The 25,715-nt window shown below is 36.8% G+C and overlaps 1 protein-coding gene across 8 annotated transcripts in view; it reads left to right on the top strand.

The window, feature by feature from the left end:
* Positions 1-25,715, top strand: part of CBX1 (chromobox 1) — a 40,199-nt gene that overhangs the window by 10,775 nt on the left and 3,709 nt on the right. For 2 of the 8 annotated variants that reach the window (XM_074224176.1, XM_074224168.1), the window contains 2 exons: positions 24,719-24,895; positions 25,322-25,499. In XM_074224176.1, the coding sequence (XP_074080277.1) occupies positions 24,756-24,895; positions 25,322-25,499 (318 nt within the window). In that variant the 5' untranslated portion in view covers positions 24,719-24,755. Of the gene's footprint in view, positions 1-12,672; positions 12,789-19,650; positions 20,148-20,190; positions 24,896-25,321; positions 25,500-25,715 lie in introns of those variants that run through there. The other 6 variants (XM_074224170.1, XM_074224171.1, XM_074224172.1 and 3 more) reach the window with 6 other exon arrangements.

The following is a 25,715-nucleotide window of genomic DNA, read 5'->3' as shown; positions in this document are numbered from 1 at the left end:
ATTTGTCTCATTTCTTTTCCCAACTTTTCTTCTACCTTCCTTACTTGATTTTCAAAATCGTTTTGAGTTCTGTCATAGCCTGAGTTCAACTTCTATATTTCTTGGAGACTTCAGGTGCAGAAGCTTGGACTTTCTCATCTTCAGATTTTGTATTTTGGTTTTCCATGGGGCCAAAGTAATTGTCTATGGTCAGGTTCCTTTTTTTTCCTATTTACTTGTTTTGCCAGCCTGTGCCTGGTTCAGGGGTGCTTCTTGTGCTTTTGAGTATTATTGCCCCCCCCAAGGATCTCAGTATGTGAGGCTCTGACTGGTCTCCTGGTCTGTTGAATGGCCACAAGCTCACCCCTCTGGGATCCCAGACTATGATCAGGGGCTGAATATGGTGAAAACCCCAGAGTCCTGTCCCAGGGATCAGAGGACAGACTCAGCAGTCTCCCTCCACCTCCTTACCATCCATGGGTTGAGCACTCAGGGAGCTGCTGCTGGGGGCTCCACAGGCCTTTGTTTCCTGGGATCTGGGCTGTGCTGAGGAACACTGATGGCCCTGATGAGGAGGGCCACACTAGCCTGGGCTTCATGCTCACTCTGGCAGAGGTCTCCCTGCTGATTTTCCAAGTTTCGTTTGTGTGCTCCCTGGGGTGGCAGGTCAAGAAACTGTTTCTGCTGCCAGGACCAAGTGCCCTGGGCTGTTGCCTAAAGACTGAAGCTCCTTCACTCTGGGATGCTGCTGCCCATCCAACGTGGTGGAACAGAGCATTCCCATTATTTTCTTGGTTACCTTGGGTTGTAGAATTGCCTTACTGGATCTTTCTATAAGTTCTGCTTCTAGAAAATTTAGAGTCATAATTTTAAGGTTTTTGAAATATTTTGGAGAGAGCACCCTGAGAGGCTATTCTCCTGCCACCATTTTGACTCCGCCCCTCACCCATTCCCCACACCACTTTTAGTCATTGCCCTTCAATAGCTCTAAAAATGTAGTCTTCTGCAAAATGTATAGTCTTGTGCTTTTTGCCACCATTAGACTCCTAACCTCATGTTGATGGTGAAAAAGGGATCACCATCATAAACAAGCTCTTGTTTTTAAAATAAGTTTTTATATCACCTAAATTTCTCTCATTACCCCCTCCCACAGAATATTCTATATCACAATATTTTAAAAGTAAAAGAAAGAGGAAAAGACCAAACAAATAAATCGGGGAAAACTGATCAGTAAGTCTGAAAATGTATGCTGTATTCCATTTCTGAGGACCAACCTCCAACTTCTGGAATGTTTTCTTTGACCCCATTAGAGTCTTCTCATGTCTCTTCTTTGGGGTCATGCACTCTAAAAACATTTGGACATCTCATTTTCTACCTGACTGCTCTCATTTTGAACTTCCTTGACTTCTTCACCATGTCCTCAGTGTACTCATCTTTAGATAATTTTGCAAGATTTAGTCAGACGTTATTCAAATTTCTTCATCTCTGCCCATTAGATTGTGAGCTCCTTCAGGACAGATTGTCTTTTCCCTTATTTGTATGTATAGCTCTTGGCAGGGTGCTTAGCACATAGAAGGCATTTATAGTATAGCTCTGCCAGAGTCACAGACTCCTGAATTTGAGGGGGTTGGGAATGGGGGGGGGGAAACAGGACATTTCCCACCTGGTTTCACTCATTTTAGATGACTTCTTTGGTTTCTCCTCCATCTTTCTCTAACAGGTTTCTCCTCATAACCCCTCTGTCCCCTTCAGCTTTCTTTTATGTGCTGTCTTCCCACAGTAGATGGTAAGCTCCTTGAAAGCAGTTTCCTATTTTGGGTCCCCAGCACAGTGCTTGGCTCATAGTAGAATGAATAAATTATTATTGATTTACTACTATGTGCCTAGGCACTGGCTAATCCTTGGGCTAAGAACTCCCATGCAAAGAGCACTCCTAATAAGGGAGACAGTATGGAAACAACTATGTAGATACATGTTATAGAGAATGAGAATAGGAAGGGAAGGGAACAATATTTTATTTTAACTCGGGTCCTCCTGACTCCAAGGCCAGTACTCTATCCACTGCACCACCTAGTTGCTCCCGGAACAATATTTTATTAAGCACTATAGCAGAAAGGTTACAGAATGTGCAGATTTTGTGTTTGGTCAGTTTGGGTTGTGTCCCCATACATTCTCTTAAATTTTTTTTTTTTTTAGGTTTTTGCAAGACAAATGGGGTTAAGTGGCTTGCCCAAGGCCACACAGCTAGGTAATTATTAAGTGTCTGAGACTAGACTTGAACCCAGGTACTCCTGACTCCAGTTCCGGTGCTTTATCCACTGTGCCACCTAGCCACCCCTCACTCTTAAATTTTTAAATGAGATTTTAATGCTAATATACTTATAACCTAAGAAATACTTAAAAGGACATTTAATAATTACCTAGCTGTGTGACTTTGGGCAAGTCACTTTACCCCCCATTGTCTTGCAAAAACTAACCAAAAAAAGAAATATATTTATAATCCAAGAAACACAATTTTATATATGTATAAGTAAATATATAAATAAATAAATAATAAATAAATAAATAAAATAGCTTTGATGAAGACAAAAAAGCCCAAGACTGTATCTTTTGTGGAAAGACAACAAACTAACACGTATATAGAGCTATTGAAGAGCAATGACTAAAAGTGGTATGGGGTGGAGACCTATAAGCCTTTAATCCATGAGGGGGAAGAAAGCACCAAAATAGATGAGAAAAGGAAAGAATACATCAGTCCGAGCAGGCTCCACTCCTGAATATTGGACTGGGGAAATCCATTAAGTCATAGCCTTCAGTGTCTCAGTTAGGAAAGTCCCTTCAGCAGAGAGTCCTCTTGAAGGGGAAGACTTCCAAAAGCCCCCTTCCCAAGTAAGACTTTTATAATGCTTAAACAAAAGTGGCACAGGTACAAGAGTTTACTAGACTGAACTCGGTGATCAAGGGGCTCTCATGACTGAACTCAGTGATCCATGAGTTTCAGCCAGAATACCTTCAGATCTTGAGTGCAATCCTTGCATTCCCCAAATGTCTTTAGATAAACACCCAAGGATGGACCAAATCCCCAGGTGTGGACCCCAACATATTCACGAGGAATATTCACCAGAACATGCTTTTTGATCAACATGTTTCAGTTCAGTGTGCTCAGGAATTTCCTTCTCCTTACCATGACAGTTAATAGGGAAGATTTCACTTCAGTCTTTCACCCTTCAAGCTCCTACTATGTGCCATGCTATGCTAAACACTATAAATATCATGTCATTTGATCCTCCTATCAACTCTGAGGTAGGTGCTGCTATTATCCCCACTCAGATGAGGAAACTTAAGTGACTTGCTCAGGTCTTCCTAACTTCAGGCCTGACACACTTGCTACTGCTACTCCTAGTGGGGGAATGGGGTTGGATTTGAGCAGTCTTAGAAGAAGGTCAGGAGGAAAGGAGATGAGGAAGGAAAACATAGGGACTCAAGTGAAAAGAAGCTCATCAGGGGGTGAAATATCTTGTGTTAGGAAGTGCAAGGTCAGGATCATGGGATTATAAAATAAAAGGTTGGAAAGGTTCAAGGAGAAATAATGCACATGATAGGAAGTGGTTTCTCTTGACTACCTGAAGAAAATCTTGATATGGATGACAGCAAATTAAATCTGTTTGCGCACTAAGTTTATTGTATCACTTACACTTCTTTCTGTCTTTGCCCTCTATCCATCTTTCAACATTTCTTTGCAGTAGACTGATAGGTTGTCTTGCTTTTTCATTATTTCATAGGAGCCATATGGCTGCCATTTTTTAATTTCTGTCCTCTGCTCAAAATCCTTTAGGAATTTCTTATTGCCATTGGAGTAAAGGTCTTCCACAATGTGGCACTTGTTTTTTGCAGCTTTGAGGCATACCTCCATGTTGCTTTACTCTCTAGACTCAGCTAAATTGGGATAGCTATACTATATCCAGCTTTTACTACCTCTGCTGCACCATCCCTTTTCTTCAAATTCCATTCCCTGACACTATCCCCTCCACTTTTTTTTAGGTTTTTTTTTTCTTTTTGCAAGGCAAATGGGGTTAAGTGGCTTGCCCAAGGTCACACAGCTAGGTAATTATTGTCTGAGGTTGGATTTGAACTCAGGTACTCCTGACTCCAGGGCCGGTGCTCTATCCACTGCGCCACCTAGTTGCCCGTACCCCCTCTACTTTTACACAGACATATTTTGAATTATTCTTTAATCTTTAAAGCCCAACTTGGATGTCTCCTTTGGTAGAAAGCTTTCCCTGTATTGCAATGAATCTCCTTGCAATTCACATAGCACTTTGTACTTTTCTTGCAAACTTAATGCATTCTGAAATCAGCAAGCATTTACTGAGCCTTTGTTAAGCTAACCTGGAGCAACATATACAAAGATGAAGTTCTTAAGAAGCTCACAGTCTCTGAGGAAACTATGATGTAAGTAGGCATAATGGGGAGGGCATTTGGATATCAGGAAGAGTTTAGTATAGAAAGTGGTATTTAAGCTGTGTCATAAAGAGACAGATCCTATAGAGATGGAGTGGTTTGTAAGAGGAACTGAGAAAAGGTGGATTTGACTGAACTCTATAATGCAGGGAAGGTAGGCAGTATAAAATAAGATTGGAAAGACAGGATGAGACCATTTTTAAAGGCCTTTAAAAGAGAGTTTTTACATTTTATTCTAGAGAACAGGAATCACTGGAGTTTAGAAGAGTGATGTCTGCTTTTAGTAAAATTGTATTGAAACTGTGGAGAATCATTTGGAGTGGAGTAAAACTTAAAAGCAGTGAAGTCCCAATTAGTTGACCATTAGTATAGTCTGGGGAAAAGAAAGTGATGGTCTGGAAAAAGGTGGTGGCTGTGTGAATCTGGGGAACAAAATGGATGCAAGAGATAATGTGCAGGTGGAAATGGTAAGGCAGTTATTTGGATATGCAATTATTTGGATATTCTGGGGGAGAGAAGTATGTGCTCTAGAGTAAGGATGCTGGGAGAATGGGCATGTTTTTGACAGGAAAAGAAATTTAGCAGATACATGAGTTGGGGAATAGCTAATGAATTTTGTTTTGGACATAATGAAATATACAGGATTTTTGAAGACAGTTGGTGATGTGCGGATTAAAGGAGAGAATTAATTTATAGATTTCTAAGTTAGTGCGTGAACATAGAGATGTTAAACCCTTAGGAGCTGGCTATCACCAAGCAAGGGGAGAGAGTAATATTATGAAAACTCAGGAGAGAATATTTAGGGGAGGATGGTCAACAGTGACAAATGCAGATTCTCTTCCTAGAAATCCTAAAAATAGTGAACCCTATCTTTTCTAAGCTTTGTTTGTATACTCTTAAGACATAGCATAATGTTCAAGTCAGTAGCTTGATAAATATTAAGATCTTTGGTGTTAGAAAGATGACCAAATGACCATCCTTATATTAATAATGTGCTGGCCATAATAAATGATTGGTTGTATTATCTCAAGGCTATACTTGCCTGAAAAATTAACTACTTAAAATCAGTGTCTATTTTTTCCATTTTATCTACCTCTGAAATGAAAGGTGGAGTTACTAGGTTACTGATTCTTTCATCTCTAGTTGTAGCTTAAAGTAACCTAGAAATAGCTTTTAAATGATGCCAAGCAGCAAGAACACAAATACAGAACTCAGATAGTCCCTGAAAACAAGAAGCTCATATTCTAATGTAGAAACAAAAATATAGGGTAGTGGTGACCTGGGAAGTCAAAGAGATAGTGAGTGGAACAACAGCTCTTCAATAGCTCTATAAATATGTTAGTTTGTCGTCTTTACACAAAAGGTGCAGTCTTGGGCTTTTTTGTATTCATTAAATACCCTTTCCAAAAGCATAAAAATAAAATTTTGATATGATGATTATTCTCCAAGTACCATCTCATATCATTCAGATGTCTTCTGTCCTGTCTCCTTCTTCACCTGTTTCATATGAAGAGGTGGCCCTATTCCTTCCTAAGCAAACTCTGTTTGTACAGATGATCTTATTTCATACTATCTTCTTTTTTCTTTTTTAGGTTTTTTGCAAGGCAATGGGGTTAAGTGGCTTGCCCAAGGCCACACAGCTAGGTAATTATTAAGCATCTGAGGCTGGATATGAACTCGGATACTCCTGACTCCAGGGCCAGTGCTCTAGCTGCCCCCATACTGACTTCTTGAAGAGATTGCCCCTCTCTGTCATCCACATTCTGTCATTAATCTCCAATCTCTGACTTTTGATTCCTCCTCTACTATCTACAAACATATCCAGATCTCACAGGGGCACCAAAAAACCTTATTTGATCCTTCTATCTTCACTTAATTGTTGTCTTTTTTATTGATTTACTCTTTGTGGCAGAACTCTCTGAAAAGGTCATCTGTGGAAACAATTTTTACAAGTAGTATTTCTGACAAAGGACTCATTTCTAAAGTACACAGAGAACTGAGTCAAATTTTCAAAAAAAAAAGCCATTCCCCCAATTGACAAATGGTCAAAGGATATGCAAAGGCAATTTGCAAATGAGGAAATCAAAGCTTTCCATAGTCAAATGAAAAATGGGTCTAAATCATTCTTTATTAAAGAAAGGCAAATTAAAGCATCTCTGAGGTACCACTTCATATCTCTCAGACTGGCCAATATGACCAGAAAGGACAATGATCATTGTTGGAAGGGTTGTGGGAAATCTGGGACACTTAATACATTGTTGGTGTGAACTCGTGTGAACTCATCCAACCTTTCTGGAGAGCAGTTTGGAATTGTGTCTAAAGGGCAACAAAAATGTGCATACCCTTTGATCCAGCAATACCACTACTGGGTCTATACCTTGAAGAGATGATGAAAAAGGGTAAAAACATCACTTGTATAAAAATATTCATAGCAGCCCTGTTTGTGGTGAAAAAGAATTGGAAATTTAAGTAGATGTCCTTCAATTGGGGAATGGCTTAACAAACTGGTATGTGTATGTCATGGAACACTAAACCAGGAAGGATGGGAATTCAGGGAAGCCTGGAGGGATTTGCATGAACTGATGCTGAGTGAGATGAACAGAAGCAGAAAAACACTATACATCCTAACAGCAACATGGAGGCGATGCTCAACCTTGACAGACTCACTCATTCCATCAGTGCACCTAACTGCCATTTGTGTGATACAGAAGTTAAAGGGCTTTGCAGGGGGCTATATCTAATCACATAACCATAAACCATGGAGCCCACATGCCCATATGATTATTGGTTAGTAAGTACTCTGATTACTACTTGGAAGAACATTTACAAGCAATTGCTCTTTAGTTTCTGATCCTGTATATCCTCCACATCCTCCTGGGGCTTCAGAACTGACACAACTATGTACTATTGATTAATCTTTCAAAATAGCCAGCTTCAATCATTCCACTATTCCAAAATTTCCAATGGCTTCTCCTTGTCTACAGAATTCAAGGTCCCTCTAGCCTGCCTCAACTTGCCTTTCTAAAAGGCCTTTTCCAGTAGAATAAAAGAGGAACACCTGGGTTCAAATCCTTACTTTGGTACTTATAGTACTACTTATGTAATCTTGGGCAAGTCATTGAATTATTTATATTAATTAGATGAGATAATACTTGTAAAGTACTTAGTGCAATAGATTCTATAGAAATCCTCATTTCTCTTCTTTTTCTTCACTTATTATTCCTGATCCTTAGCTTTTGCCCTTGTGTCAGATAAAAATTGCTTTAGGTTCCTTCCACCTCTAATCCTATGATTCTGATCTCACACTACTTTCTCCCTATCATAACCCATTAAACTCTACACCTCTGCCAAACCAGATTGCTCTCAGTCTTCTAGCACATCCTGTGTTTCTATTCCTTTGTTCTTGTCCATTTTTTATGCCTACAATGCCAGCTATTCCATTCCCAGGATCTGCTTATTGAAATCCTACTCATCCTTAAAGGCCACAGTCAGAAGCCATATATTCCATGAAACATTACCTGTACCTCTCCTCTTCCTCCTCATCATGCTGTAGATGATCTTTCTTCTTAGGCACTTATTTTCTTCCCTTTATTTTTGATTTATCAGGTCTAGTATATGGTCCTTTGTTCCTTAAGGCTTTAATCTGTGCTGCTTTTTCCCTCAGCACCTAATTAATGCCTTGCATAGGTTACTGTCTTAGAAATCTGGTTCTTAAATTCTTTCCTACTTTCATGGGAGTAAGCATGAGAGTGAAAAAAAGTACTGGATTTGGAGTTAGCTGTGTAAGGGTGGGCAGATAACCTCTCTGAGCCTTAGTTTCCTTGTCTCTAAAATGGGGTGATAATACTTGAACAATCTATTTCCCTAGATTTTTGCAGGGAGAATTTGAGTCAAATGGATATGACTATTAAATTCTTACAGGGAATAAGAGATTAATTTTCTTCTTTACATGAAGATATAGACAGTAGTTTAATAGGTTAAGTGGACACAAAAGGCTTTTTTAAAATTTTATTTTATTTTCATATTACTGCAATAGTCTTATTGCAAAAGTAAACATCTGCCCTCCCCTGCAAAGACAGAGGAACCACACAAAAAATAAAGTGAGGGGAAAAAAGTATACTTTAGTCTGTATTCATCAGCTTTGTATCTGGAATGAATTGCATTCTTTATAAGTCCTTCAGAGAAGTTGCTTCAATATTTTTTCCCCACAGTTACTATTGCTAGCTGTAATCTCCTTCCTATTCCTTCTTTTACCCTGTCCCTCCTCAAAAGTGTGTTGTATCTGACTACCCTCTCCCACCATCTCACCCTTCCCTCCCTTCCCAACACCTCTCTTTGATCATCTACATCCCCTCCTCCCCTCCCCTGTTTCCTTTCTCCTAATTCTTTCCTCTCCTTCTTTTCCTTTAGGATAAGATAGATTTCTTTACTCTATTGAGTGACACAAAAGAATTTTCATTAAATCTTTGAGTGGAGCAACTTAAATCTATGATATCACAGATCCATTTAATTATTTGCTATAGTACATACAGTACTGCCTAAGGGATTTTAATACTGATTTCCTTAGATGTCAGATTGCTTATAGCTGCTCTATGTACTCATTGATAGCATCTGATTTTCCAGTCTAACAAGTCACTGGGATCATGGTGACATACTGGAACAGCTGTTTACAGTTCCAGTATGCATTTCTTAGAGGGCTGAGTTTTTCAGGGAGACCCTACCTAGGTGGAATTTCCTCTACAGATGGCCTCCCACATACTTCCCAATATCTTATTGGAGCCCTTAGTAGCCAAGATAAATCATCTTTATGATGCATCATTTCTGAATTTATCAGAATATGATATAATGATTGTTTAGTTTTTACTTGCTAAATTCCAGAAAGAACAAATCTGTAGGATAAAATCATAGGGGGAGGGTGTGTGGGGTGTTACATTAGTATGTAATCCTAGATTCTCAGAATTTTTGCCAGTTGTGAAGATTTCCGTAATGGACTTAGGACCCTAGCATTTTAAAAGATTCATTACCAGAACTTCAGCCATCATATACTTTAATTTTTTGGGGGGGCACAGATACCATCATGAATCCATAAAGTATTTTTCTCTTTAGCACCCACATATTGTGATAGTTTACTGTCTCCCTTGAGAACAGTTGTTGCTTCATTCTTCTAGGGTCAAGGGAGAGACTCAATAAGTTATTCTTTTTATAAAATGTAATATGAATTCAGGCCCCTTTTGTCACTCTATACTTTTTTAAATTGACATTTTCCTGGCAGTTGTTGAGTTCCTGGTTAACTCACTTGCCTAAGTATTTTGCTTAGAAAATACTGCACCATTACAATTTTGTGTGTATTGGTGTTGGGAAGGGAGGGAAGGGTGAGATTTGGTGCCTATTTTAAGATCATCACAAATCGTGTTTGATATATTGGAATACTTAATTAAGCTCAGGGATTTTTTTTTTCCATTCATTATGCATTCGTAAGAAAAGAATACTGACAACAGATTAGTGGGAACTTTGCTCAAGAGACTTCTAATTTTCCTATTCAGGGATATTTTCCTCTTGAGATACAAGAACCTTGTCTTATTAATAAGTAGATACGTGTCTCCTGGGTGTCTCGAAATATAGCTAAGTTGGTAAATATTTAGTAAAAAGTTGGCGTTTCCTTGATTTTCTTTGGCTATATGGTTGTAAAAATGTTTACTCAGTTGGTGTACATAATGTATAATGTATCTAATGATTTTTAAGGTGGAGGTTGTTTTTTCCTTATAAAATTGCCAGCACCTAAGAAGGATGATGTAGTTTGAGTAAACTTGTTTCTATATTAATCTATAATGAATTTACTTCAAAACATATAAGTACTTCTCTCATTCAAACTTCATCTTTCTTTAGAACTTGGACCTTTGGTTTCAATACTAGGTTGGGTAAAGGAGGCATCTTTATGCTACAGGAAATAAGTAAAACATTGGTTAAATGAATATCTCCAAATATTCCATTATAATTGTCTGACTTGTTCCTTGTTTACAGGGTGTAATTGCTTGGTGGAGCAATGTCAGAAGTATTTCCCTATGTAACACACATCCTTCTCCACATTCAAATAGGCATAAATGTAACAACTGTATCTTAGTAGGTAATTTGTTTCTGGAGGACTGTTTCTTGAAAGAGAGCTAATTTGGGTCACTGTTAAGAACGGTTCAACTTCTGATCTTGGTGTGAGGGTCATACTATAAAGGTGTGTTTGATTTAATATGGAAAGGAGAAGTTTATCAGTTTATAATGGTTTCTGACAACCTGCTTTCTTGTCCCAATTAACTAAGTGTATAAGAAAGAAAAATGCCACATTAATGAGCTGACAAAAGTGCCTCAGACCAAACAGCCTAATCTGGATTGGGAGTCTTAGTTTGCTTGATAACTGTGTGTCCATGGAGAAGTCACTTAACTTCTCAGAACTACAGTTTTGCCATTTGTAAAATGAGAAAAATCACAACATTTAATACCCCCATAGGATTGTTTTTAAGAAAGTATTTTATTTTTAGGTTTGGTTTGTTGTTGTTGTTGTTGTTTTGCAAGGCTGTGGGGTTAAATGGCCTGCTCAAGGCCACACAACTTGTGTAATTATTAAGTGTCTGAGGCCCTATTTGAACTCAGGTACTCCTGACTCCAGGGTCAGTGCTCTATCCACTGCGCCACCTAGCTGCCCATTGAAGAAAGTATTTTGTAAACTTTAAAGTAGTGTATATAAATAAATGTGAGTTGTAGCTATGTAGTTGGTTTACAGGCCAGATATAATGCTTGATACTAGGGATAAAGAGATTTAAGAATTATCCTAGAAAAACAGGCCATTCCCCAGTTGACAAATGGTCAAAGGATATGCAAAGGCAATTTACAAATGAGGAAATCAAAGCTTTCCATAGTCATGAAAAATTGCTCTAAATCATTCCTTATTAGAGAAATGCAAATTAAAGCATCTACACACCTCTCAGGCTGGCCAATATGACCAGAAAGGATAATGATCATTGTTGGAAAGGTTGTGGGAAATCTGGGACACTAATACATTGTTGGTGGAGCTATGAACTCATCCAACCTTTCTGGAGAGCAGTTTGGAATTGTGTCCAAAGGGCTACAAAAATGATCCAGCAATACCACTACTAGGTCTATACCCTGAAGAGATGATGAAAAAGGGTAAAAACATAACTTGTACAAAAATACTCATAGCAGCCCTGTTTGTGGTGACAAAGAATTGGAAATTAAGTAAATGTCCTTCAATTGGGGAATGGCTTAATAAACTGTGGTATATGTATGTCATGGAACACTAAACCAGGAAGGATGGGAATTCAGGGAAGCCTGGAAGGATTTGCATGAACTGATACTGAGTGAGATGAGCAGAACCAGAAAAACATTGTACACCCTAACAGCATCATCATGGGGGTGATGATCAACCTTGATGGACTTGCTCATTCCATCAGTGCAACAATCAGGGACAATTTGGGACTATCTGTGATGGAGAATATCATCTGTTTCCAGAGAAAGAATTGTGGAGTTTAAACAAAGCACAAGGATTATTACCTTTAACTTAGAAAAAAAAAAACTGTTATCTCATTATGTAATTTTGCTGTCTCTTATACTTTGTTTTTCTTAAGGATATGATTTCTCTCTCATCACATTCAACTTGGATCAGTGTATACTGTGGAAACAATTGTAAAGACTTAACAGACTGCATTCTGTGGGGGGTGGGGAGAAACAAGATTAGGGGGAAAATTGTAAAACTCAAAATAAATAAAATCTTTAAAAGGAAAAGGAATTAGAGAGCCCCAGTCTTCAGAAAGCTTACATTCTACTAGGGGAATAGATGTAAGATAAAACTAGATCATTTATAAATGAATACAGGAGTTATACAAAATAAATGTGGAATGATTTTTAGGGTGGGAGAGAGGCCAAGCAGGAGTAATTACTGAGAAAATCAAGAAAGGGCTCTTAAAAAAGATGGTACAAGAAAGTTCAATGGGAGGTCTGAAAAATGTCTGCATTCTGGCATAAGCGATTGCAAAATTATGGAGGTTAGGGATGGACTGCTATGTGTGAAACACAAAAGCAAGTAGACCATTCTGGCTGGAACATAAGAGCAGCAAAGGATAAATACCTAATGGAGGCGATTGCATTTTATTTGAAAAGATCATTGGGAGTCGATAAAGATTCTTATGGCATGGTCAGATGTGCATAAAAGGAATATCTTTTTAGGTTATCATGTGAAGGATGCTGAGTCCAGATTTTGGGAATCTGAGGTTGGATTGACCTTAATCCTGGTTTTCCCAGGACCTCAGGAAGAGATGTCCTTGGTTGAAGGTAAATGAACTGTAAGTTATGCTAAAGCTATTTGGATCCATCATAGAAGGATTGAAGAGGGCAGTTCATTAATTAATTGAAGAGATCTTAGATAAGATAGTTTATTTTCTAAATTTTCTTTACTCTTTTTTTTAAGCTAATACTCATGAGGATTAGTTCAGTGGATAGTGAGAACAATTAAGAGAAACCCATGTTTGAAGTTTTCTCATTTTCAGAGTTGTCTGCTCCTAAAAATCACCGCATAAAGACATGATATTAATGATGTAGAAATAAGACTTCGATTCCTAGAGATAAATAAGCAGTTGTCCTGGCTTTTTCTACAGGAGGAAGGGTCAGGCAGTCAACATTGAATTTTGTTTCTTACTGTGTAAGAGATATTCTGCCTTTTATATGGAGGCAGCTAGCTTAGGTATTCTTGTACTTTGAAGCTAGGAGACCAAAATGGAATGATTCTAAACTGCTTTTTTTATCTTTGGCCTAAAATTAGATGAATGACTAGGATAAGTAGTTGTAGGAGAGTTTTCACTATTTTTGAATTACTGTTAACTTACCCTCTCTACCTCCATATCAGATGAAGTAGATAAACTTCTGATTCCCAAGGCCAGGTAGTAGAGGAGTTGATAACTATACTATACTCAGAAGCTGTTATTTTCCCTGTAGGCTCTGTTACTCAGTTATCAAAAAATTGACTTTGTCAATTCAAAATATTCAGCAGGCAATGTCACTAAATACACAATGGGAAATCAAAAGGAAAAGAGATTAGAACAGATTGTCAATGAAACTAGGTTCTGATTTTCAGAGGTGTATTATGACTCCCAGTTTTCAAATACATGTTTCAGCACATCTCAGTGGCCTACTCTTAATGAAGTAGAGGGGTCTGTTACTTCCAAAATGTTTAGGAAGTTGCTGCAAGAACTCCCTTTATGATCTTGGGCAGATAAAGATATTGTATAATTATATTATAGCACAATTTTTAAAATTCTGATTATTTTAGGAGCCAAGGAAGAAAAGAAACTATTTTATAGGTGTTTATAATGTTTATCTGGGTAATAATGGGTAAAATGTGAAGTGATTTTAAACTTCAAGAAAATATAATTTCATCGTGTATCACATAACTTAAATTGCTTTGTGTTTTACTACTTGAGCATATTGGAAGAAAGAACTTTTTGTGACAGGATTAGAGCAAGGAGAGATACATTCTTTGCTTCTGTTTGTTTTTTGCAAGATCAAAACTTCCCGGGCACTTAAAGACATATGACCAAGGTTCTGCTTAGTCTAAGTCCCAGTTGCTTCTTACAATTTAAAAACCTGATTGGATACAGATGCAGTATCATAGAGCTGGAGGGCCAAAGAGAATTTCTGACTTCTCCATGACTACACAGTAACAGAACAGGAAATTCAGATTTCCTGAGTCCCAGATAAGTGTACTTTGAATTATGTCAGGGCTCACAGGACTGATTTACTTTTCTAGAATACCAATCTGATAATAATAGTAATCACTTTTATGTCTTTGCAAGTGGTGATTTTGGGTAATTTCCTTTTATCTTCTCTATAATAAAAACCTCCTATGAGACTTAGGGCCTCATTTAGCTGCTAGTGAAAACAAAGTAGCAGGGACCAGAACTTGGTACATGTGAGGTATCCTTTTCTACCAAAGGAAGTCAATTTCATTTCATTTAATCTGCTAATTTGATCAGTACACTTCCAAAAGCAGGTATTGAAGCACCAGTAGGTGCACCCAAAAGACGTTGGAGTTGCAGAAGACACAAGACCACTGGCCCTCAAGGAGCTTATTCTAAATCTTATATAGAAAAATACTACATAAATATAGATATTTCAAAATTGGCACTGAGCAGTTTGGAGAGAGAAAGGGTCCAGCTTCCTAAAGATTTTGAAAATCAGGAAAGGTTTCATTTGGTCACACTTGAAGTTGAATTTTGAAGGAGGGCTTGGAGGTTCTCATGAGGTTAAAATGATGAGTGAAAGTATTCCAGGTCCAGAAACTGGACATGGAGTGTCCTGTATGAGCAACAGCAAGAAGTCCAGGATAGCCAGGTCATACACAGTATGTAGAGGAATATATGATTATGAAGAGTTTTAAAAGCTAATATTTCATCATTTCTTTCTTAACTTGTCTCCTATCCTTGATTTCTTCACTGCTATCTTCAAACATACTCATTTTCCCTATCCTTGAAAACCTTCCCTAGGATCCCACCATACCATACCATGGAGCTCTAATTCTTATTATTTTTCAGCTACAACACCTAGAAAAGGCAGTCTTCACTCCTTGCCTCCATTTCCTCTCTCCTTTTTCTTCTGGCTTCTGACTTCATTGCTATTTCTAAAGTAGTTTGGGGTGGGGGTTTTTTTTGTTGTTGTTGAGGCAGAGCGTTTAAATGACATGCCCATAGTCACCACAGTCAAATGTGAACTCAGACCGTCCTGACTTTAGGACTGCACCACCTACCTGCCCTATTTAAAATCTCTTAATTAGACAATCTGATATTTTCTGTTTTCATCCTTGACCTCATCACTGATGCTACTTTTTCCTCTGGGTTTTCCTTATTCTTTTTCTGCTTATCTAACTACTTCTCAAACTCCTTTGCTCCCTTTTCTTCTCCATATACACTTTTGGTAACTCCTTGACTTCCATGAGTTGATTGTCTCATTCATATATACATATATATATATATATATATATATATATTATGAAAAGTACATTTACAGATGACTCATAAACCTCTTTAGCCCTCTTCTCTCCCTTGAATTTTTATTGGTAGTCATTTACCAATTGCCTATTTTACATTTCAGCCTGGGTTTCCCAGGAACACCTTCAACTTAACATATCCAAAACTGAGATTGAACATCTGTTTCTATCAAAGGGAAAACCATTCTTCCAACTTATAAACTTGGCATTATCCTTGACTTTTCCTTCTTCCTCCTCACTCCTGTCCCAATAGAAATCTGAAAGATAAAGGTTAAAGTTGCTAAGCATATAATTTCTTTTTAGCAAGACCTAGCGATTATCAATAAATGAAGAATAAATCAGATGTTAAGTAACATAGATGTTCATTCTTTTTAATTGGTTAGTGATTGATACAATTCTTGTGGTTTTACAAGAGTTGGAAGGAACATTTTAGGATAGAGAACTTGAGGTTTTTACCCTTGTTTCCTGGAACATTCTGTGGTTAATATATTTTGAGAATTATATGGACAAAAGCTTTTACTAAAGTACATATTGGATCCTTGAGGAACCTGTTCTTCAGAGATAACTTATCCATGAGCTAAATTAATGCAGTTAGAATTGGAATATTCCTGATTAGTATCTTTTACTATCATAAATTTCTATGGAATCAAATTAAAAGAGACAAATTAATACAGAACAAAATGATAATCACTTTTCCCACAATTTTTTTCTTTTGGAGTTTTCTCAAGCCCAACATTCATAATTAAAGAAACAGAAAAACTGTAGATAGGGTATCAAAGGTAGTTTAATTTAAAAAAACCTGAATCAATGTATTCATCCTATATCCATTTAATTCATTAATAGGGATATCACAAATCTGTCAATATAAGATAGTAGCCCATTTGATTGATTGTCATTAAACTCAGAAAATAATAAACATCAAGAAACAAACAAAAGCTGAAGTAATACAATAACAGTCATCAATATTAAACACTCCCAATGTCCTTTCAGTTGGTTTGTTTATCTTGATTCCCTGATTATACCAGGTTTGGGGATTCACCTTGGAGAAAAGTTCATGGAGGCTACTTCTCCATAGACATGAGAATGAGACCTATTCCTATTATATCTGGAATAGGTTTCATTCACAGGGCAAGTTCTGAAGAACCCATCAGATCCTAGGTAATTCTAAAATCTTATTTAAATTTGATTTTAACTTTGATTTGATCAAGTTTATTGTGGCACAGTGGATAGAGCACCAGCCTTGGAGTCAGGAGTACCTGGGTTCAAATCCGACCTCAGATACTTAATAATAATAACCTAGCTGTGTGGCCTTGGGCAAGCTACTAACCCCATTTGCCTTAAAAAAAAAAAGAATGAGATAATACAAGTTCCTAATCTTAAAATATTTGCTAATTTATATACATTATAAGACTTCATGAATAAAATTAATGAATTACTTAATCATGTTCTATTCATAACCAGATTTTTTAAAATTATTGTTTTATTCTGCCTTCTTTTTTTTTTTTTAGGTTTTTGCAAGGCAAATGGGGTTAAGTGGCTTGCCCAAGGCCACACTGCTAAGTAATTATTGTGTCTGAGAGCAGATTTGAACTCAGGTCCTCCTGACTCCAGGGCCAGTGCTCTATCTACTGCACCACCTAGCCATCCTGAGAGCTGTACTTTCTTTTGTCGTGTTTCAAAATATATGGTTAACGATAGGCATTAAATAGCAATAAGCATTTTTCCTTCATTTATTTTGGATTTTCACTCAGTGAATACTACTTTACACATACAGTGAATTGTTGGGTCAATCCCGACCCCCCCCCCCTCCAATTTGTGCCTTTAATTATCCTACAGTTTATAATTGCCTATTCACTGCTAGGACAAGATTAAAATCCTTTAATTTAAAGTCTAATAATATATGTCACTTTATGGCATGTACAATTTCATAATTTGCATAAGTAACAAAATAATTTTTAGATGCAAACTTATCTTTACTGGTTACTCAAACTTGAATACTTTTAAGATTAACATGCTTTTAAGCAGAGCTGACAAGATCTTACAATCTTGTCCAGGTAGAAAACTCTATACATTTTCCCAGTTTAAAGAGGACTTTACTACTTTTTCTTCTCTCAGTAAGCTGTTATATTAAACATCTCAGCACAAAGCATACCACTTTAAATATTTAACCATTTTCAAACATAATTATCACAATTTTTGAACAATTCAATTAAGGAATGTTGATTGTTTATAGGGACCTACCTGTCTCTTGTAATCTTTGTTAGGGTTGGATCAAAACTAGGTTTCCTCTAAAATTGTTTGCAAACATGACACATTTTGGGGGGGAATTAGCACCAAGTTAACTTCTTGGGGTTTAAGGACAATCAAGCAGATAGCCCAGGGGCTAATGGTGAGAGAGAACAATTTTTCCTTTAATTATACCTTTAAATTAACACTGAAGGAAAACCAAATTCCTGACTCAACTCAAAGATATAACAAGGTGATCTTAGATCAAAATTAACTGAATTGTAAACCAATTATAAATATGATACTAAATATTTTAAAAATTAAATTTACCCAATATGTATTATATTAAAAGCCTTTATAATAATTATAACATTCAATACAGCATAAAATCAACATTGTAAAGTCAATACAGTAGAAATTAGAGGTAATATGAATCTCAATCTTTTCAAGACCAAAATAGAATACTTGCATGTAAAGCATTTAACATGCCAGGCTCTGTGCTAAACACTTTGCAGACTTGGGAGGTGGATGATATTATTTAATATCACCTTCACATGTTAGCAGAACTTGAGGTGAAATAATTTGTCTTATAGTCAGGCAACTAATAAATTTCTAAGGCTGGATTTGACCCAGATTTACATGATTCGTGCACTTCCCACTATTACTGATTCAAAAAATTTTTTTTGATTTGTCACCATTATAATTAATTTCAGAATAAAATTCTGATTAAATTAAATCTAGATCTGGTGACAATATTTAAATCCCAGTTTACCTAGAGGATCTACTACTTGCATCAATTAACATAACTTTTTTTTTTTGCAAGGCAAATGGGTTAAGTGGCTTGCCCAAGGCCACACAGCTAGGTAATTATTAAGTATCTGAGACCACATTTGAACCCAGGTACTCCAGGGCCAGTGCTTTATCCACTACGCTACCTAGCCATCCCAACATAGCTTTTTGAAAGTCATTTCAGTTTGTAACTCTGGAGAGGTCAAAAAGAACTGGGTCGGCATACAGTTTGGATTTGGAAAGGTATTGGGCTACTGAAAAATAAAACCTAGTGGAAGACATCTTTTAATTTTACGAAATTAGTTTTAAAATGAAGCAGATTGCTGTCTTTCTGAAAAATTTTCCTTAATTTCTTTGCATACAAGATTACTTATAGAACTGATTTTTCCTGAATTTCTTTTTTTTTAGCTTTGTTTTTTTTTTGAAAGGCAAATGGGTTTAAATAGCTTGCCCAATGCCACACAGCTAGGTAATTATTAAGTGTCTGAGGTCAAATTTGAACTCAGGTACTCCTGACTCCAGGGCTCATGCTTTATCCACTGCGCCATCTAGCCGCCCCTTTCCTGAATTTCTTTACAATTTAACACAAGCTATTATTATTATTATTATTATTATTATTATTATTATTATTTTATTACTACATTAAACCAGTTCATTGCAATATTTGTTTTTGGGAGATTATAAATGCTTATAAATGTATAGTTTATTTGATAGTCTTTAGGTGATTTTTCTAGTTTACAATAAATTTATATATATCTTATAGCATTTACTTGCTTAGGCAGATATAAACATTCTAAATTAAATTTTACTTAACTTTTACATTGCTCTCTAATTTGAACAAGTTTTCTTGTTTTCTTCACTTTAGAACTTACACTGATAACTGCTTTCAGTTCTTTTTGATTTCTTCTAAAATAAAACTGTACTCATTTGGGACCATCAGTTTTTTATCTGTGAAATCACCTTGCTCCTTTGTACTTCTTTACAGTTTTTTTTTTTTTTACATTTTTCAATCATGAATGGAAAAGACTTACATGAACCGATGCTGAGTGAAGTGAGCAGAAGCAGGAGAACATTATATAACACTAACAACAAAATTGTGAGATGATCAACTATGATTGACATACCTCCTCTCTCTCTCTTTTTTTTTTAAGGTTTTTGCAGGGCAATGGGGTTAAGTGGCTTGCCCAGACATATCTCCTCTCAACAGTTCAGTGATCAAAGACAATCCCAGGAGACCTGTTACGAAAAATGCCATCCACATCCAGAGGAAAAAACTATGGATTCTGAATGCAGAGCAAAGCATACTATGTTCACTTTTTTTTTCTTTAGGTTTTTGCAAGCCAAATGGGGTTAAGTGGCTTGCCCAAGGCCACACTATGTTCCCGTTTAAAAACTTCTTTTAATGTTTTTTCTTTCTTTCTCATGGTTTTAGTTCTAGTTCTTTTCACAGCTTGAGTGATGTAGAAATATGTTAAACTCAATTGTATATGTACAACCTATTATCAGATTATGTTAAACTCAATTGTATATGTACAACCTATTATCAGATTATGTTAAACTCAATTGTATATGTACAACCTATTATCAGATTGTTTGCTGCCATGGGGAAGGAAGTGAAAAATGAAGAACTTCAGCATTTATAAAATTGGTAAAGTTTTATATATAAACATTTTAGTCACAAATCTAGTTAATGGTTCAAATAGTTCATTTGATTTGGGTAAAGTTCAATAGCCAATTTTTAGCTTTTTTAATAAGAAATAATCAAAAAGTGCTAAATTGGGTCCCAAATAATTTGTCAACTATATCTTTAGCAGTTTTCATATAATTTCATATAATTTATGGCTTATGGGGATTCCATAGATGCCCTATTTAGAAGAGATCGATTCCCTTTCTTAACTCTTCATAGGAATAGATTATTTCTTCCTGCCTATAACAAGGATAGTGTCAACTGTCTTCAAGGGCTCAGGGACTTAATTTACTTTGGGAAATTTGAGATTTGAGGTCAAGGGACAAGTCTTCCATGAAAGGGAAGACTCCTCAGTGAAGAATTAAACTGGAGTATTCTAGAAAATTATTAATATGACAAAGATTAAGGCTTTCAAGTACATCAGTTTATTAGAAATTCTAGCAATTGCCAATAAATTGGGTCCAAGACTACCCCGTTTGGTAGTTAACACAACATTCTTATCAATAAAGAATTCACATTTCATAATCTTGAGTAATGTAGGTATTTCATTCTTATTGATTAACCAATGATTGATACAATTCTTATGGCTAGAAAAGTTAAACAGAGAAGTTTGGAATGCTTGGGGATAAGGTCATTTGAGGTTTGCACCCTTGTTTTCCTGAAACATTTGGTAGTTACCCCATTCTCATAATGATATGAACAAGGTGTTGACAAAAATACATCTAATAAAATAGGAAACATTGACAAGAGTCTTGTGATCAATCTTTTTTTTTTGCAAGGGAAATGGGATTAAGTGACTTGCCCAAGGTCACAAAGCTAGGTAATTATTAGCATCTGTGTGGCTGGATTTGAACTCTGCACCACCTAGTCACCCCTCTAGTAATCAATCTTATAATCATAATGAATTAAATTTGGTTTTCACACCCCACAAATCCCATCTTAACTCTTATACGAAACTCCCAACTTATTAAAGACCCTTATCACCTCTAATTTAAAACTACTGCAGTGGCCTCCTAATTAGTCTCTTCCCTACTCAGCTATCCTCCAGACAACTACCAGTTACTTACCTTAATAACAGGTCTCATGTCACTCAATTAGTTATTAACCTCCCGTGGCTCCTTGTTGCCCTCTTAAGAAAGTATTAGGGTGTCCCAAAAGACTTAGTGCAACTTTAAACTCCATGCCTTGTATAAATTATTGTGTTTGGTTTCTGTATTTGTTTTTTGTTAGGCACTAGGGTGAAATAAGTGAAGTAACTTGGCCAGGGTCACACAGCTAATAAGTGTTTCTGTCTCAGGCTAGATTTTAAGTATTTGGCTTTTTAATTTTTTTTAATTTTTTTTTTTTTTTTAGTTTTTTTTGTAAGGCAAACGGGGTTAAGTGGCTTGCCCAAGGCCACACAGCTAGGTAAATTATTAAGTGTCTGAGACCAGATTTGAACCCAGGTACTCCTGACTCCAGGGCTGGTACTTAATCTACTATGCCACCTAGCCGCCCCCATATTTGGCTTTTTAAAACCCTTCATAACCTATCTTTCCATTGCATTATTCCCTATGTCTTATTCTGTGGTTCAACCAAGTTTGTCTTTTTTATGTCTTTATACTTGCCACTCTCTTTCTTACTTCCCTGACTTTGATGAACTCTTCTTCTGCTTCAGAAAATCTCTTCCTTCAAATGCAGCTCATGCACTCCCTTGTATACTCCACAGTATACAGCATTTCTTGATTTTTCCCTAATTTCAAATATTCTCCCTATCATGTAATTATTCTTTATATGCTTATATATGTATCTATTGTCTCCCTCATTAAAATGTAAACTCCTTGAGATTAGAGATTGACTCTGCGTCTCGGCTAGCTCAGTGTCGACCATAGTAGAACTTAAATAAATTCTTAGTGATTGATTAGTTGATTGTCTATCCTATAGGCAATAAGGAGTCACTGGGATTTATTAAAAATTTGGGGTGATGACATGGTCAGACTTGTGTTTAGGAAAAAGAACAACATGCTGTATGAGGGATGACTTGGAGTGGGGAGAGATTAGTGGCAGGGAAATTAATGAGAAGGGCATTGAAATAGTCCAGTTAAGAATGGATTAAGGGCCTGAATATAGGAGGGGTGACTGTGTTGGAGGTCAGAATTAGATGGGTGTTGGAAAGGTATAAAAAGATTTGCAACTGACTGAAGAGGAGAGAAGTGTCAAAGATCTCAATGAGGTTGAGAACTTGGTTGGGCAGAAGGATAGTAGTTCCTCTGCCAATAATAGGTTTTGGATATGTTGCATTCGAGATGCCTCCTGGATATTCACTATGAAATGTTCACTAGGCAATTGATGGTACAGAACAAGACTTGAGCAGGATATTAAAGATCTAGGAGTAATCTGCATAAAGATAGCATTAAGCTCATAGGAGCTGAAAGGGTCATTGAGTTGAAAGAAAAGGGCCTAGGAATGGATACAACAAAGGAGACTGAGAAGAAGCAAGGAGAGAACCAGGAAATCCTAGAAAAGGTCAAACTTTAGACTATTCTCTTCTGAGAAGAATAAGATTTGAGACAAACCTATTAGATTTGACAAAAGAGATCACTGGTAATTTTGAAGAGAATCATTTCAGGGTTATAAACCAAATTTACAAGAGTTGAGGAGTGAAAGGCATGGGAGACAGAAATGGATGAAAGAGCAGCCTAGAAGAGATGGGAACACTGACAGCAGTGCTTTCTAAAAGATCCCAACTAATGGGGTGGGGCAGAAACATTTTATTCAGGGGGATACTATGCTAAAGGAACAACCAGTTCAGCAGTTTTGAAGATGAGTCATTTATATATAGAGTCGTGATAAACCAAATCATAATTCAACAGAGTATTGTATAACCTGTATAGTATTGTTCATTTGAGCACCTGTTGCATAGTAAATTATAATTCATGTTCATATTCTCCTCTGTATCTTCAATCTTTAAAATAATGTTCTATATACTCAAGATAAAATGAATTTTAAACATTCCCACAAGGATGTAGAGCTGTTTGTGGATCACACTTAAACTCATGTTCTAGAAGGGTTCAATGGATTTCTCATCTAGAAAATCTAATTTACCTCAAATAAAAAGGTGTTTCTATTAAACTTTCAAAAATCAGTTCTTTTAATAAAGCAGATGTTCTGCCATTCTAGATGCTTCTAATTCCTTGTGCCAATTGTAGGTTTTGCTACCTGAATTTAGGATAGTCATGTTGGTAATAAGCAGAGGCTGAGATTTGCATCTAAATCATCAGACAGCAAATCCAGCAATCTTTTTTTTTTGTTCCTTCCTGCCTCCCAATTATTTTGCTTCTCAATTTTAAGCTTCAGATGGTCTTAATATCTAGGAATACAGGGTGACTAGGTGGCTCAGTGGATAGAGCACCGGCCCTGGAGTCAGGAGTACCTGAGTTCAAATCCAGCCTCAGACACTTAATAATTACCTAACTGTGTAGCCTTGGGCAAGCCACTTAACTCCATTGCCTTGCAAAAATCTAAAAAAAAATAATATCTAGGAGTACAGAAAACTTGTCAATAGTTTGCCTTAAAGGTACAGGAGCACCATCTAGTGGCAAGCAGAATAACAAAAATCTATAATCCTTTCTAAAATAATAAACCTCAAATATTTATCTAGCCAAGGGACCCAGAAAATTCTATTGTGTTGAATTCTATGGAAGGAATGATAGTCTTTAAAGAAACAAAGGGAGCAGTATGACAATCTATATGAATGACCTTTAGAAAGTATAAGAAGTTAAAGAATATAAAACTCAAGGGATGACTTAAACTGAAAAGTTTAAAGCATAGTGATAGGTAAGATTTCTTAACTCTAATAGTATTTCTAAGGAACCTGAGGAGAGGTGGGGGTTTGGAGGAGAGTGTGTTGTTAATACAGTCTGACATACCCTGTGTGGGAAGAGAGGTAGCTAGGAGGCACAGTGGATGGAGCACTGACTTTGGAGTCAGGAGAACAGGAATTCGAATCTCCAGTTGTCCGGATTCATGTCTGGTCCCTGGACCCTTTCCACTCTGGAGGAGAAAGGCTGGCACAGCCCCCCTCGCTCAAATCTAATTCATGTTCTTATCGTGATAACACGTCCCCTGATGTCATGATCTTCTTCAAGAATGAAGGAAAAATATCAGAGAAAAGATGTCCTTTTTTTTCTAAAAGCTGAGCTTATTTTGCCTTTATGACTTGGGGATAGCTAGGTGTTTAGGGGAGGAAATAGCAAATCACTGCAATGACTTTGCCAAGAAAATTGAAAATGAGGTCACAAAAGTTGGATGTGACTAAAAAACAATTTAAGTGTGCCTTTTGCAATCTTAGACTTGAGTTTGAGACTACTGAAGAATTGATGAGTTTTGTTAGTTTTGATTCACAGAAGTATAGAGATGACTGGACAAATAGTCCAAAAAGTAAGCAGACAGTGCTACTGTTTCTGGTTTTCTTCTCATTTGGGAAATCATTCTAAAGATCCCCTTCCCTGGCCCTGATAGCTTTTTTCTCTCCCCCTCCCTTATTTCTTCAGCAGCGTCAGCCTTTATACCAGAAAGCTGGCGGGTACAATGGGAAAAAAGCAAAACAAGAAGAAAGTGGAGGAAGTCCTAGAAGAAGAGGAAGAAGAATATGTGGTGGAGAAAGTCCTTGACCGCCGAGTGGTGAAGGGCAAAGTGGAGTATCTCCTGAAGTGGAAAGGCTTCTCTGAGTAAGTTGGCAATTGACTACTTACTGTGTTCAGGGCTTTGTACTGGAAGCTTCGGGGATAAAATTGAGTTCATCTTGCCTTCAAGGAACTTATGGTCTATTAGAGGAGATAAGAGGTATCTAAATAATTATAATGGTAGAGTATGCTCTTTAGGGAAGAGTTTGTGAACTTGTAGTAGAGAATATTTCCATATAACTCCAAAATCAGAGGCAGAATTTTTATTAAGTGAGAGATTAGTTTCATTTTTGAGAGAATAAGTTTTTGTTTTGTCCCTATGAACTAATTTTCTTGGTCTAGTTTGTTGGTTTGATGGTGTGATAAGGTATTGGTCAGTTAATGGCTCAACAGCTAACATTACAGCAACCCTGTTAGTTGGATTACAGTAAGATTAGCTGGAAAAATTGACTTTTGATGCTCTGGTTTCAGTGAGGACAACACTTGGGAACCAGAGGAGAACCTGGATTGTCCTGACCTCATTGCTGAGTTTTTACAATCACAGAAAACAGCCCATGAGACAGACAAAACAGAGGGAGGCAAACGCAAAGCTGATTCAGATAATGAAGATAGGGGAGAGGAGAGCAAACCAAAAAAGAAGAAAGAGGAGGTAAGACTGGAAAAAAAGAATTCTTCCTTAGCCCAGATTCATACTTCTTTCAGAATGACATAAAATTAATTGGGGCTGGGACTTAAGTTAGCTTAACTCAATAAGTTCTTATAAGTGTAGCCCTAAGTAAACCAGTCTCTTCATCCTCCTTTTTTCCCCACTTATCTAGCAAAATCTTCTGAATTTTAGAACTATTTTGGCACCCTCTGCTAAGAA

Source organism: Macrotis lagotis, chromosome 2, assembly GCF_037893015.1.
Source record: "Macrotis lagotis isolate mMagLag1 chromosome 2, bilby.v1.9.chrom.fasta, whole genome shotgun sequence".
NCBI classification, from domain to species: Eukaryota; Metazoa; Chordata; class Mammalia; order Peramelemorphia; family Peramelidae; genus Macrotis; species Macrotis lagotis.
This window is presented reverse-complemented; position numbering and strand designations above follow the sequence as displayed.